Raw genomic sequence first — 16,540 nt, 5'->3', positions numbered from 1 at the left:
CTATCAACTCAATGATAGCTATAGCGCAAGCAGCTTGCGTCGTGACGCGCGTGATCGAGTGGGCTATGGTACAACGCAAGAGGGGTCGTAGTCATGGCGACAGAGGTAAACAGGAATTACGTATTTTTGGCCCTCCCCGTCAGCAACGTCACCAATACGTAGTTTTTGTGAGCCAATAAGATAATTTAATTTTTTGGTTACGTGTTGAAGGAAGGGACTACATACTCGTCTATGAGTCGGACTGAAGTAAAGGCCAAACATTGTTTATTCCGTCTTAAAAAAGTCTATCTATCCCTGATTTAACCAAGACCTAAAAAGTATCGATAAGAACAAGGTTAATCACTTGACTGAATGCGCAGATATTGAAACTTTTTTAATTAAAACTTCTATGCTTAAGAAAGTAATGTTCCATCACCCTATTCCATTGAATAAACTTATTTTACTGGTAGTTAAGTTTTTCCCTCTCAATATTTTTAAAAATTTACTTATCTCGGGTTTTCGTGCACAATTCCATTCCTTGAAAACATTTTATAACTGTTACCCATGTTGACGAGATAAACAAAGCATAAAATCATAGCATAATTACGACTTCGAAGTTAAGAACAGAGGATATGAGGAAACGTGGGTAATAATTAGCACCGTGCTACGGAACCTAAATTGTTTTGACCAAGGCTTAGTGAAATGAAATAGATTAATTTACAATAATTTACAAATTTAATGATAATTCTTACCTTAAGCGTTTTATGTTTAAATAATATTAAGTTTTAGCAACTAAAAATACTAAAATTAGACCAAATTACTTTCCTCTTTACAAAGTTCATAAACGCTATTTAAGGCGACGATTTAGACTCTAGTATTTTGATGGCGTCACCAACTTATCGCCGTTTCAACGTCACGGCGGCATTATTAAAGCCGTCGTATCGTGCTCTCTATAGGCCATTTCATCCAAAAAGCATTATGAAGAAACTCTTAACTTATAATGAGGCAACTAAACGTTAAAATACGCCAATTTTGGTCGCGCTGATATTTTCTAGTAAATTAGTGAATCCATGATAGAAAATCGCAAATCGAGTTATGTTCTAAATTTTATCAAAATTAATACTTAAACTAAACTATTTTCCATGAAAATCGCTTAGCGGAATGAGAAATGTTGTACCTTTCATTTAAGGCCGTTCCCAAAACTAACAAACGTATAGTTTTTCTAACATCGGAATAACCGGATAATTTTTTTCAGAAAAATTTCCCATGTTATTTCTATGGGAAAAATTCCTGTTTTTCATCAAAAGGTGTGATTAATTTTATTGAAATGAAAACCAACCTTAGCAACTTTATTTTTATAAAATAAACTAATGGATGGATCTTTTGGAAATTTTAACCACTTATTTAGGGCCCGAATTGTAGTTCTGTGTGATGTTTTCAAAACAGCAAACGTAATACAAAAAAGTTACATCCAATCAAAAAACCACCCTTATACCGCTCTCTCAGAATTTGTATACAAATTTAGATCTGGGCGCACGGCAGTGCACCCGCCAAGTTGTCGTGCACTACCAGAAATCCTTTACCCGAAACATTTCAGCCTCATTTTCACCCCCTCGTAACTCGGTACTGGGGAATAGTACACCACTCATATTTGCACCTCAAGAGCACAGTGTTAATCCTAGGAAGTCGTCCAACTTCCAGCTTTCTAACTCATTTGGTTTCTGTGATAATCCTATGTGAAAATGACACATTATGAGACTGGCTGGTGCTAGAATGATGAAATTTGGCATACTTGTACCACTAGGCATACAAACAATGGGAAAAGTCCCAAAAGCGGGAGTTTTCCCCTTTTAGTCCTTGAAATGGGGGGTTAGAATTAGAGTCATCATTTTAACCTCAAGGGCACTTCCGGTGTTGCGGGAATGATATAATTTGGCATAAAAGTAGGACTTAGCATACAAAGAAAGGAAAAAGTCCCAAAAGCGGGAATTTTCCCCTGTTAGCCCCTAAAATGGGATTTTTATAATTTAGATCCCCTCGTAATAGGACATTATAATTTAATTTTTTCGTCTTTCAATATTAATATTTTTTACTAATATGATTCTTTCGTATTGTAAAATGTGTTTTTTTACTTAATGTTTTAGTAAATAAATTTATTACTCATTTCCTTTTCATTTCGTCTGAAATGGTTCTAAGCGTGTTTTAATTCATTTAGTTTTTCTTAAATCTATTCTGTTGAAGAACAAATAAAAATTAAAAGTACGAGTGTTTATTTCACTTCATAATCCTACTTCTATAAATTTACAAGAACATGCACGTACAAAAAGGAGTGAAATCCCAACAAAAACATCTCTGTTAAAATATGCCAAGTTGTTTGGCCGTAAAAAGAAGTGAGATCTAAAATACGGCCAAGTTATTTTCTCCAGGTGAACCAACATTTTATTCGACTTAAAACTTCTCAAGAATGTTTTTCTGACTTGGCCATTAGCATTCCAAACTTGCATCCTTCTTCTTTGCGCACGTGAAGGTGAAGAACGGAAGTTACAAGTTCAACCACAAAGGCTATTCAAGAATGTTTAACCAATTTGATTTAATATTTTCGATCCATATCTGGAATTAAACGAATCTTTGAAATGCTAATGAACAAGTCTGAAAAACATTCTTGAGAAGTTTTAAGTCGAATAAAATGTTGTTTCACCTGGAGATAATAACTTGGCCGTATTTTAGATCTCAATTCTTTTCACGGCCAAACAACTTGGCATATTTTTACAGAGAGGTTTTTGTTGGGATTAAGATATTTCAAGCACCGTACCAGGGATAGATAGGCTTTTTTAAGATGGAATGGGTAACAGGGTTATTCGGTTGCGCGTCCTAGTCCACGACCCCCTTACCCGTGACGGAGGGGTATGAAAGAAGAGGCGGGTCTTATTTTTGTTATGGCGTTGTATGTATATCCGGGTCAAATAAACGTCGTCTGCCCCTTCGTCTGATAAGTTGGAATGGGCTCGGATTGTAATTTTTGAAATAACATTGTTTTAAAATGGAAGTTACACAAGACATAGGGCTTGCAACTGAAAAAAAAAACGGAAAAAACCCAAGAAAATTAAAAGTGAGTTAGAATTGAGTAAAAGTCTTCATAGATATTACAGCACGAACAGGTTTTAACCAAACACTAAGCTCACAAAACTCCTGACCACTCACTAAGCCTTGGTTAACTTCATCAAATTCGTTTACAAAATCATGAGGATAGTAGAAATGATTGGCTTAAGAAAGAATTAGCGAACACTTTTCACCTTTACAGATGCACTCCAAATCCAAAACCGGCACCAAATTCACTAACTACCTTCTTAATTGCTATTAAAAACAATTCCCGAATAATTACCGGACCCTCGCATTTAGACGGCTCCATTTTGAACCCCTGTGAAGACGCTTATCTGTACAACCATAGCCCACTCGATCCGCGCTCTATAGCTATCAACTCAATGATAGCTATAGCGCAAGCAGCTTGCGTCGTGACGCGCGTGATCGAGTGGGCTATGGTACAACGCAAGAGGGGTCGTAGTCATGGCGACAGAGGTAAACAGGAATTACGTATTTTTGGCCCTCCCGTCAGCAACGTCACCAATACGTAGTTTTTGTGAGCCAATAAGATAATTTAATTTTTTGGTTACGTGTTGAAGGAAGGGACTACATACTCGTTTATGAGTCGGACTGAAGTAAAGGCCAAACATTGTTTATTCCGTCTTAAAAAAGTCTATCTATCCCTGACCGTACCTAACCGCGATTCTTTAGCGATTGCCACGTGACCCATTTCAGCTAATTTAAAGGGATACTAAATCAATGTTGTTTCACCTGGAGATAATAACTTGGCCGTATTTTAGATCTCAATTCTTTTCACGGCCAAACAACTTGGCATATTTTTACAGAGATGTTTTTGTTGGGATTAAGATATTTCAAGCACCGTACCTAACCGCGATTCTTTAGTGATTGCCACGTGACCCACGTCAGCTAATTTAAAGGGATACTAAATCAACTCCGAAATAAGGATTTGGTTCCAAAGGCGGTAAAATATTACTCTTAAGCGTCAAGTTAGTAGTATAGAGCCACACTTCCTACCTCCGTAGGTGTAGAATGTAGGTGTAGAGTGTAGGTGTAGAATTTCAAGGTCACCCTCTGCCACGCCCCCAACAGCGCCACCTGGAAAACTCGCGCGCGCCACCTGGAAAACTCGCGCGCGCCACCTGGAAAACTCGCGCGCGCCCCCTGGAAAACTCGCGTGCGCCCCCTGGCGGCAGCGCGCCCCCTCGCGGCAGCGCGCCCCCTCGCGGGAAAACTCGCGCGCGCCCCCTGGCGGCTGCGCCCCCCTGGCGGGAAAACATTGCGCGGGAATCTGGCAGTCCTGTCTACAACTGTCTCTGTGACGTCATTGGTGGGAAAACACCGTGCGCCGCCTATTGGGAAACTCCTCTCTTCTACAACTGTATCTGTGACGTCATTCGTGTTTCAGCTTTTAAACGCACATTGACAAGGCTTAAATCTTCTACAACTGTATCAGTGACGTCATTCAAAGAGTTGTTGTGTAGCGTAAGGGGCTACGGTATAGTTTTATCATTGTTAAATGAAGATGTGTCAAGTTCATAGCGTAGCGGATAAAGTAGAGGTTTGGATCGGTAACGTCTTATCCCCGGAGGTTTACTGGAAAAGGACTGATACGGGTGTAGAGTTATGCTTACAAAAGGAACTATGGTGTAATATCTTTGAGTATGCCAACGAGATTGATACCTTCTTCGAGGGTAATTCGCCGCGTTTTTCCGTCTGGTTATATCCTACTACTTCAAATTTGAAATTGGAATGTTTTACCCGTGGAAAGAAACGTATATTGGACATTAGAAAATACACTAGAGGAAAATGTGAAAAATATAACGTCATGTACGCTACTGGCGAGGGAATTTCCCTTAACCATACTTCTTGGGAACACTTAAAAAAAAATTAGAGGACTTCTTGACAATGAGTTGGTAGAGAAAACTAGAGCCATGGAATCCATGAGAGAAGCTGTTCTTAAGAATCTGACTGAAATATTATTGGAAATAACCAAATATTGTCAAAACGAGGCCTGTCAAAACCAGATTGCTCACGATGTACAATGTGAATTAGAAGAAAGTGATTGGAATGAAAGAGTACAAAAAAACCTCATTAAAGCCTTGAAAAAAATTGATTATGAAAAAGTTTTGGAAAATTATAGAAATGATTTTGGTTCTAACCAACCAATTGACGAGCCATTTCTTTTTAATTGTATCATAAACGATATTGACTTTTTCAAAACTAAGTTAATCTATACTTGATATTCAAGTAATCTCAATGTTATTTGTTTATGATCTGTATAATTGCTGATTTAAATAAAAAACCACAATAAAATACACTAAAAGTAAATAAAATACACTAGGGTACAAAAAACTAACACACCAAAACACAGTAAAACACAATAGAACACTCTAAAAATACACTAAACCAAGATAAATTATCACTATGCAGCCAAAGGTAGAAAAAACTAGTTGGTTTATATTGAACTAACATTGGGAGAAAAGCGTTTCAAAAATGGTACACCTACTGTTTCCGTTTTGTCGCGACAGATGTTTGTGGAATGGTTAGTTGATTCAAACGAAAAATATCATAATAATTTTGGAGTTATATTGGGGATGTAGGTAAGGAAATTTATTTCGTTTTACTTTAATGTTATAAATGCACAATATATAAATAAACTAATAATAAACTAAATACACTAATAATAAACTAAAAACTTTGTTTCACGTGTTATTATGATCAATATGATATTGAGTCTTACAGAAACTTTGTGAAAATACACATGTACCCCACGTATTACGTGATATAGGAAATATAATACAAAAGTAACAGAAATTAAACAATATTTTACAAGGATTTTTAAATTACACGGGAACTGGGGGGTAAAGTTTAAATTTTTAAATTAAAACTAATATTACAAGCGGGGGTATTTTAAGATTTTGAATTCGACGTCTGTTTCATCGAATATTAGGGGACGTTTAACGGCGTGGTAAATATTTTTAAATGTTTCTTTACAAATGGTTTCCGGAAAAATAGTGAATAAGGGGGTAGTGTAGCAATTGTTACACCAATTGTTACCCTTATCCAGAACGATATTGTCGTAAATATCGTTTCTATCTATAATTGAATGATATTTTACACGGGTCACTTGATCAAAGTCTTTCTCAATATTCATATCGATATCGTAATAACACGTGGAACAAAGTTTTAATATACGTTTTGAATCGTTTTCGTGACACCTTAAGCAATGTGTGTTTTTGTTGGGGCCCGCAAAAACATTTTCTAATTTAAAATTACAACATGATTACCGTGACGCCAATCGGGAATATTGTGAGGTAATTCCGAGGGGTGCGTCATAACATAATTGTACTGAAGAAATGAAAGTTTATAATGCGCTTTAACTCGAGTGTCGAAAACATCTTGCGCCGAAAGATAGTTTAAAATGTTTGAATCGAGGCACTGACCGGCGGTAGCGAGTGTTTCTTCAAGTTCAGTAGCGATATGAGTGGGTAAACAACCCGAATAAAGATCATGCCGAGAAGCGAGTTCATACTCGTATAGTATATTAAAAGTTTCGCGCGACGCTTCTTTAGCCAAGGTATACAGAGAAGGTATATTCGATAAAGACATGACTATTATTATGGCGGGGAGAATTTGATAGATCTGAATACAGTAACTTATGGTTAGTAGCGAACTTGATTATCCAGCAGATATACTTTTCGTCACGGGGGGAAAGAATCATATTATATTATTAAATCCACGGTACTATAGTCATCAACCGAATACACCCTCAAGTAACATTGGCTCGCTCGTTAACGTATCTGCCTTTAAACTCGTTGTTCTATGTATCACGAGTTCGAATCCCCTTAGCGAGAGTCCTTAACAAGCGAACCAAGGTTACTTTTGTAAAGGATATATTTTTATAATAAACAGTTGTTTTTATGAAGCGAAAACAAGGTTGGTTGACGTCAAAGATAATTGGAAATATATTTTACTCTCTTATAACAAACAGTTGTTGGTTATAGACTTCGTTCCATAAAATACTATTAAGCTAGCTAGGATCCGAGGCTTCGTTATACCTGAAGGTGAATAATATAGCGCCTATGCCGTGATAAAAATATATTTTGCTCCTTTAACAGTTGTTGGTTATAGACTTCGTTCCATAAAATACTATCAAAATAGCTAGGACCCAAGGATTCGTTATACCTGAAGGTGAATAATATAGCGCCTATACCGTGTTATATTTTGCTCCGTTATAACTAACAGGTGTTTTTATAAAGCGAAAACAAGGTTGGCGTCAAAGGTAATTCGAAGTATACGTGTGACGTCAAGGTTATAGACTTCGTTCTACAAAAATCTATGAACCTCGGTTCAGCATACCTTAAAGGACGAGAATCATTCGGACCGAAAAATACTTTACTAACAACTTGCTATAACAAATTTCTATAAAAAGGTGAGTACTTTATACTTTTCAAATGGACTAGAAAATTTAGTAAGAGGGAAATAGTTATTTTATACAGCGAATCAGAGTAAGAGACACGCTCTTGTGACCGAAATGGAAGAAGAAAATATAATAGAATCTCCTAGAAAAAAACAAAAAATAGAAGACGTTAAAGTAACGTCTTTACAAGATATCGCTATAAAAAATTTGATGCATGTTTTTAAATATAAGTTGCATAATGAAAGATATTTTAATTTTAACGATGTAAAAAATTTTATACCGAAAACTTTTTGGGGGCAAATAGAATCAGTCTTTTTTAAAGCCGCCGAAGTAGAGAAACATCGACCACCTGGAACTTTCGAAGATTTGGATATAAGTATATCAAAATCGTCTATAGAGAGAAAAATAGTGTTCGACGAATTCATTCCCTTAACGTTTGAAGAATTTGAACTAGTGCATCGCAATCGGATAGAAACGCCACCATTTATCTTAACAAATGAACAAAATCATTTACATTACCAATATTTTGCAAAAATTTGCTATTGTGGTTGCCCTCAAAATTATAGACGAATATGTCCCGGTTGCTATTTTCATCATAGTTTAAACGATTGTTTAAACGCTAAATATGAACAGTTAACTGATCACTATCAGGTTAATAGTAAAGATGCGTTACACTATTATATCTGGAACTATAACAAAAGTTGGTGTTCCAACTGCATTTTACAACCATTATTCTCATTAAAAGATGCTGACGATTGCGAACAAACTACTGATTGGCATAGTCCGTCAAATAATTATCCCTTCGAACACGGTTTTATGGGGGAAGACATTAACCGTAACACTACTCCAAGACCTACAATAGAAGACGCGTTCTAACAGTTAATTACGTACAGGCGCCGCTCCAACTGAATTTTACCATAAACTCTAAATTTCCCTGAATTTTTTGACTTAGTTTTCCCAGTTACCCAGGTTTGTACGAACCCTGAATTCATCCTCGTAGAAATAGGCAGTTCAACTATATTATGAAAAATACAGAAATAATATCCTAATAACTTAATTGATTGGTTAAGAAAATTAAAATTAATAATAAAACAGTTCACCACAATGTTTAATAGTGTCATTTATTTTATGTTTTTCTTTACAAACAAGAGATGCTTCATTACGAGTTTGTTTTTTAAAATGAAGAGCTATTGTTGTTATTTATTTGTCTTTGATATTTCCTTTTTCGTTCCTTTTATTTTTTAATAAAATGAAGGGGCAGGGACTGAAGAAACGATTTCATCTGTTTCTGAGGTTTATTTCAAGTAACGTACTCTAGTCCCTAGATGCACACACGCGCTGCTGTTTTTCAATTAATCGCAATTTTTGACAATTACTTCTTAACTTCTTCAACGTAATTCGCCGGGAAATAGTAACCATTTTGAAACACTCAGCCTCAAACTATACTCCTAATCTAACCTCAAATCCCAACCCGTAACTCGAACTCAAACCCCGCCCGTAACCCAAACCCTAACCGTAACCAACCTCGAACCCTATACCTTACCCGAACTCAACCCTAAGAGATGTTTCATTAAGAGTTTGTTTTTTAAATGAAGAGCTATTGTTGTTGTTTATTTGTCTTTGATATTTCGTTTTTCGTTACTTTTATTTTTTAATAAAATGAAGGGGCAGGGACTGAAGAAACGATTTCATCTGTTTCTGAGGTTTATTTCAAGTAACGTACTCTAGTCCCTAGATGCACACACGCGCTGCTGTTTTTCAATTAATCGCAATTTTTGACAATTACTTCTTAACTTCTTCAACGTAATTCGCGGGATATATATCCACGATGTCGTCTTGACGACTTTTGCATCAACCTTGCTCGTACGTATATATTAACGTTTTTCTAAAAAAAGGTTTTATTCACTTATTATAAATTATGGCATGCAGATTAAAATTTATTCATCCTTATCAAATGGTTTGCTCCGGACCAACTATGTCGGGAAAATCGACATTTGTATTTAAATTGTTGGAAAATAGTCGATTAATGATTGAGCCACCTCCAGATCGTATAGTTTATTGTTATTCTATGTATCAACCAAAATTTGACGAATTAAAATGAAAAATTGGAAATATCGATTTTATAAAAGGTTTACCGCCTAATGACGAAGATTTTTTCGATAGGACTAAAAATAATCTGTTGATTTTCGACGACTTATCATCCGAGTGTAATAGTAGCAGTCAAATTTCTGATTGGTTTGTCAAGGGGTCTCATCATCTCAATACCTCGTTGATTTTAATTACGCAGAACCTCTTCGCTAAGGGGAAAGAGGCCAGGACAATAAGTCTTAATTGTTCTTATATAATTATCTATAAGTCTCCGAGAGATTCGTCCGCTGTTGAATACCTAGGACGGCAAACGTTTCCCAAAAAGAAACATTTTTTAGCTAAAGCCTATGAAATGGCTACGGAGAAACCTCATAGTTATATATTAATTGATTGTAAACAGGACCAAGATGATAAACTACGTTTAAGGAGCAATGTCCTTCCTTCTGATGGTCCTATGATAGTTTTTGTCGAGGATTAAATTAACGCGAACTCTCCAAAATAAATTATTTACCATAACGATGGTACCCCGATCACTTCGTGCACACTATCCCTTCTTACACGTTTTAAAACATAGTAAACAAAGAAAAAAAAATCTTAAAAATAGTAGCAATGCTCAGATAAAAGCTATTTGCAATATTTGTCATAATATTACAACTGGAGGCTTGCCAATCACCAAGGCTCAAAAGACAAAACTTAGGAGTCATAAAAGGGTTATAAGAAGATTAGCTCTGAAATCTTTGTCATTAAAAAAGAAACGTCGTTTGATGACTAATCAAACAGGAGGATTCTGGCCTTTACTACTAGGAACATTGGTCCCTAGTGTAATTTCGGCGATTAACGCTGTACGATGAAAAAAATGATACTAGTTCCGGCTTCTACAGTTTTGTCGGCCGTAGACAGAGAATTATCCGATTTAGACAAAGAAATGAGTGAAATTCTTGAAAACCAGGAACATCCGAAACAAAATTGAGAGAATATTTGACAACGCTACAAAAGTTTCTAAACGTTAAGAAATTTGTTGAACCACCGACCGTAAAATTAAGTCAACCCCCTATTGTACAACCATTGCCAGTTCCAATGGTTCCGACATCGACACCTAATCTAATACCTACACTGCCTCCAAATATAATGCCATCAACACCTGCAAATGTGATGTCAACGCAGTCACCAGCAGCAACAGCACCAGCTCCGCCATTTACATTTACTGCTCCAGTATCTACTGTATTACCAAATCCTGAAAGGCTTAAAAAGAATAGGAAAAACAGTATGGCCCAAGTAATTCACGAATATCAAGAACTGAAAAAATTGTACTCTCCGCTTGAACTAAGAAGGAAACCTAAAAAAAATTCCAAACCAAAAGAAGAAGAATCAAACATAACTGTAAGACGACAAAACAAAAGACGAAAGACGGAAAATAAATGGATCGATTTATACGAATAAAGTTTATTGATTACAATACATGTCTTTATGATTTAATAAATGATTGCACATAAACAAAAGTACCATTGCTTCGTTATACATTAAATCATGAGGATTATATAAGTCTTGAATAATCATATCTAGGGTATAGCCGTTACACATGTTAAATAAATAGAAAATACAATGTAGTCCACACGTTTCGGACAAAGGATATTGTATAGGTACGTTGTTAAAATACCATTTACTAGCGTAAAGGTTAAGGTCTACAAGATTGTAGTAAAAAGGATCATTTCCGTAAGAATCAAAAAAGGTACCTATTCCATTATCTACGTAGATTGCTAACCAGTGAATGCCTCGGCTTGATTTTGGTTCCGTATTCAAACAAAAACAATATTTTTTCTGTCTGGGTGGTAATGGTTTTTGATCAAAGGCAAAAACACCGAGAAAAAATGGTTTTGTTACGGATTCACACGTTAAAAATTCGTTTATTTCTACGGTATTCATTCTCCTGAGGGATTGTAAATCACGGTGCGATCTTTTGAAATTATTATTTCCGATTCAAATTCCGCGTAAACAATAGCCGTTACATTATGAACCAACGGAGACTTAAATTTCATTGATATTCTCAAGTTTCCTTGTTTATTCCGTGATATATGGTCAGCACTAGCTTGCTCTTCCGGGGTTAAATCAAATCCGTAGAGAACGTTACCTTCTTTATATTCTTCGTAAGAAACACAATTTCCTTTATTTCTTTTGAACAAGTCCAAAGCCGTATAATTTGAAAGATACTCTCGGGAATACTCGTTAACGTTATAGTTTGGCGTAAATGGAGGGTTGGGAAATGTTTGGTTCCCTATTGTTAAGGCCAAGTAGTTTAAATTGAAATGAGCAAATTCGAAACCATTTAAACTCAGATCGCCGTTAAAGGCTGCCGTTCTAACTAAACCAATAATTACCCGGGCTGGCATTTTGTTCATAAATACATTTTCGCGTGTAATATCCGTTAAACCACTACTAATAGAAAAGTATTTTAACACGGTCCGGTTAATAGGGTAAATAACGTTATGCTTTTCATGAACCATAGCGTGAGCTAACATTATTTCCGCATTGACCTTAACCTTTTTAATTAGTAAAGTTACGTCTAATATTTTAAATTTAAATTTTTGATTTGCTATTGTTGAGATAATAGCAAATTCGTTTACTGACTTTATGAATCGAAACCTAACATCTACGTTATTTAAAAGAAACTTGTCCATTCGACACACATCAAGATGTAAATCACCGATCATATCAACGGGGTTTGAGAGGGCTACGCGATTTTTCCTTTTCAACATACCATTGTTATCATTTTTATTCGCAGCTAAAAACATTTTTGCGGCGTCTACTGGATTATCTTTGTAGTACATTTTTGCAGATAGATAGGAATTTTTTGCACTGTCACCGTAATTTAGATGCGTTTCAAAGAATGCCAAATACGGATATGCGTTTGTCGAAGTATTAACTTGAGTATCTCCGAAAAACACATCTACTTGATTAAACAGAGCAGCGTGTAACAAATTCACAGGACCCACATCCGTTTCTAGAGCAGTTAATGCAGAACCATCATCTTTGAGTAATTTTACTCTAACTTGTAACAATGTTTTAGCCAAGTCCGTATAGAGATCATTAGATCCTGGAACAAAGAACTCAATAGGGCCTTGATCCGAAATTGATGCCAAAGGCTTGTAAATTACGTAGTCACTATTTTCAACATTGTAATTCGCCGGTGGCACCGCGAATAAATCCAGTTCTGACATCATACCCTCAACCATGTTTATTGTTTTTTAGTCCAAAAAGTCAGTCTTGGTTCGTTTTTTCTTTATGATTCGATTTCTAGTCTTCAGCTTTCTACGGCGACCCGAACCAGTTTGCGGTTGTGACAAGTGTTGACTCGCTTTTTGTAATAAATTTGCTCCAGCTTCGCTCAAATTAGATTTCAGAGACTCTTTTAGGTTTCTACCCGCAATGTAATCACCAGCTATTTTGGACCCAGTTCTTAGGGCTTCTCTTCCTAGTGCTTTCCCAACGGGCTTAAAAACTGGTGTTATAAATCTTATTAAGCTTTTAAAAATACTCCCAAGACCATTTCCTCTCTGAAATACTGGTCCCCGGAAGTGACTAAGACCACTTCTGGTAAGACCACTTCCGGTTTGGTTCAAGTAGTAATTTAGGTATATGTTACTTCGTGTCATGTTTGAGTATGAAATGAAGTTTTATCACTGATTTGTTTAACTTAAACATAATATTCTCTCCATAATCAGTTCTCATGTCTATTTCTATCATTTCAAATGACGGACATCTTAATGGGTAATAGTCAATGTTTTGAAACCGATGGACGGCTAACGTTGTTGATTTATCATTGACTATAGGCACAACCCTTAGTAACGGAGCATAGACATCACCAACTACTTGAGGTAGTATTAAATTTGTATAAATATATAAACTTGCAGTGCCCTTGTCAATATCCGCTATACTCTTGCTAGTTGAATTTCTAAGAGGATAGTCCATTTGATCCTCGTGAAACCCTAACAATCTTCCAAGACCCGACTTTTCTTTCGTGAACAGTAGATAATAATCATTTACACATTTGATATTTACTTTTCCGTCGGGATTCAGGTTTATTTTAATCATAGATCTATGTTCCGTAGGAATTTCATTGGTCATAGCTTCGATGACGTTTTCAATGCTTGTATATTGACCCGGTTGTATTTGTAATATCAACTCTCGAGCATTTTTATGACCTTTTCTCTTCCTGATATAGAAAAAATTATTGGAACTATCTAGGACGAGAGGGTCCTCTTTCTTTCTTTTAACGAGTTCTTCGGGAAACGTAAATCTTTCTTTTATCCATTCCATGGAACTCAATCCTAGGATTTTACCCATCTCCTCAGGTATTTGAACTTCATACCCATTTTTAGCCCTCAGGGCGCAAAAAGCTTTTTCATTATCGTCACTATATGCTACAAACATGTATACCGAAGATCGTATTTCCGGTGGTATGGCATTGTTCATAGTTTTTAATAAATTTTTGTACGCGTCGTAACCATCTCCGCGTAAAGTTCCGCCGGTAAATTGCACCTTTGATTGATCCCAAATATTATCCGTATAATCGTAGACTCCGGCCCTAAAATAAAGATAGTCTGAAGACACATTATCCCAAGCTTTAGGTAAAAATGCTTCGGCTAAGCCCACATGCCCGTTTCCATTCAAATGCAATGGAGCTGGTAATTGAACTTTAAAATGAGATTGCGTGTTTCCCGGAAACACGTTCATAGAAGCCGTACTCACGAGAGTTACGTAAAATGAATCGTTCGACATGACTCGTTAACTTTAAATGTTTTTTATTTTTCAATTACTATTCTTTATATTTTACAAGATAACTTTTTGAAGTTCACATTCGTAAAAGGCTCCCCTTATTTCTTCATCATCAAAGTCCTTTACAATATAACAAACGGGGTTTCTGTACAGAATTTTTGAAATGATAAATATTTCCTTGGTCCAGTACCCTTTGTAACCCTTTTCGAACAAAGGTTTGCTTTTTGATAGCCTAACAAGATCACCGGTCTTTAACATTGGTGGTTTTGCCCTAGATTGTTTACCATACAGACGTTTCCACACTAAATGCTCATTTTGCATATTGACATCAACAGGAGCGAAACCAGTACTTGAATGTACAGTTGAATTGTAGGCTTTCATTATTTTGGGTAAGGCATCAATGTAATTTAGTTTCTTCGTTCTAGTTAATAACTTGAAGATTTTATCCTTTAAAGTTCTATTAAACCTTTCAATTACTCCGCATTTAATCGCACCTACACTAGTATAAAGACTTACCCCCTCTTTTCTAAAATAATCTTTAAACAATTTTGATAAAAATTCGCTACCTTGATCAACATTAATTCGTAACGGCTTTCTTTCTTTAATAACTCTCCGTATAGCTTTCAAAACCTCTTTACTAGTTTTATTTTTCAAAGGAAGACTCCAAGCATATTTTGAGAGGATATCAATAATAGTTAGAATATATTGAAACCCTTTATTATATTTCTTAAGATTTCGTAGATCGATCAAGTCGCACTGAAATACTTCATTGGCTGTTGTAACGTAAGTACGATTTCTTGGAAAGTATATCCTCCTTGCTTTGTGAATGGTATATGTTGGTTGAGACTGAAGCCATGTCTTAATTTTTTTCTTCGAAACATTTTTCACTCCTTGTTTCAATTTCTTTACGCTACCGTAACTGAGAGGACTTTCACTGTTATAATACACTCGGCTTAACTTATTTTCCATAATTACACTTTCTCAATGAAAGATTTTCTATTTAACCCTTGTCAATGTATGCTTAAAGCTATAAGTTCAACCTTTATCCATTCATCCTCATCTCTTATATCAATGACGTCACAGATACAGTTGTAGATTTTCCCGCCAATGACGTTACAGATACAGTTGCTTTCTACTATTACGTCTAAGATGAATTTCTTATATATTAATTACGCTTTTACGTGGACCTTTTAATTACCATTAAAAACAATACCATAATCAAAATAAACTCCTTGAAAAAAAGGTTGAAATTTTGAGTCAAACTAAAAATTACAATGGATTGCGCAACTTTCAGCCTATCATTAACCCTTGGCAATGTATTAAAGCTATCCATTCTCGTCTCTTATCAATGACGTCACAAATACAATTCTTCAAATGACGTCACAGATACAGTTGAGAAGGGAGGAGTTTCCCAATAGGCGGCGCACGGTGTTTTCCCGCCAATGACGTCATAGATACAGTTGTAGATTTTCCCGCCAATGACGTCACAGATACAGTTGTAGAAGAGACAGGTCTGCCAGATTCCCGCGCAGGGTTTTCCCGCGAGGGGGCGCGCGAGTTTTCCCGCGAGGGGGCGCGCGCAAGTTTTCCCGCGAGGGGGCGCAGCCGCCAGGGGGCGCGCGCGAGTTTTCCCGCGAGGGGGCGCGCAGCCGCCAGGGGGCGCGCGAAAGTTTTCCAGGTGGCGCTGTTGGGGGCGTGGCAGAGGGTGACCTTGAAATTCTACACCTACACTCTACACCTACATTCTACACCTACGGAGGTAGGAAGTGTGGCTCTATACTACTCAAGTTGCCACGGTCCCAGATTGGTAGAAAAGGGCTAGGTGCATCCAGTCCCACTCCATGTGGAGTCTTTGTATCTCTGCGTCACGTGGTGCGTCCAGTCCCATTCCATGTTAAGTCTATGTATCTCTGCGTCATGTGGTGCCTGACTGCCTGTGTCGTAATTGAAATAGCGTCTACCAACCTGCCGATGCCCTTTTTAGTGTCCCTAAAGTGGACGTCTCGAGGGCATGGAGGGTAGGGTTAATTGGACCAGTTTCCCCCCTGGAACCGTACTTTTGGGGAGCCGTCCACGTCTTGAAAAATTCCCCCAAACTTTACTGTCTGGAAGTTGACGATGGCGCCCAAACTCTCTCGACGGCTCCTAGGTTAAGAATTATCTGAAGTCGATCAAAAT

At 36.7% G+C, this 16,540-nt stretch overlaps 1 protein-coding gene and 1 long non-coding RNA gene across 2 annotated transcripts; one reads left to right on the top strand and one right to left on the bottom strand.

The window, feature by feature from the left end:
• Positions 1–11,508: 11,508 nt before the first annotated feature.
• LOC149630980 (uncharacterized protein F54H12.2-like) lies at positions 11,509–12,819 on the bottom strand. Its single transcript, XM_089851196.1, has 2 exons — positions 12,235–12,819; positions 11,509–12,126 (listed from the first exon to the last, which is right to left on the bottom strand). The coding sequence occupies exons 1-2, from the start codon at positions 12,817–12,819 to the stop codon at positions 11,509–11,511; spliced, it is 1,203 nt and encodes a 400-aa protein (XP_089707322.1).
• A 1,526-nt stretch (positions 12,820–14,345) lies between these two features.
• Positions 14,346–15,567, top strand: LOC149630979 (uncharacterized). The gene is made up of 3 exons (XR_016374090.1): positions 14,346–14,577; positions 14,638–14,751; positions 15,095–15,567. It is a non-coding gene; the product is annotated as an uncharacterized LOC149630979 (long non-coding RNA).
• Positions 15,568–16,540: the final 973 nt, after the last annotated feature.

The sequence above is a fragment of the Phalangium opilio genome, unplaced genomic scaffold (genome assembly GCF_054372755.1).
Source record: "Phalangium opilio isolate 3A_F unplaced genomic scaffold, DU_Popi_V2 ptg000101l_1, whole genome shotgun sequence".
Taxonomy (NCBI): Eukaryota; Metazoa; Arthropoda; class Arachnida; order Opiliones; family Phalangiidae; genus Phalangium; species Phalangium opilio.
This window is presented reverse-complemented; position numbering and strand designations above follow the sequence as displayed.

What these genes read in the sequence shown, in the direction of transcription:
- LOC149630980 (XM_089851196.1), bottom strand. Translation starts at nt 12,819, where the DNA reads ATGGTTGAGGGTATGATGTCAGAACTGGATTTATTCGCGGTGCCACCG. An exon ending in TTCTTTTAAATAACGTAGAT is followed by an intron (nt 12,127 to 12,234) that starts GTTAGGTTTCGA and finishes CTAATTAAAAAG; the next exon opens with GTTAAGGTCAATGCGGAAAT.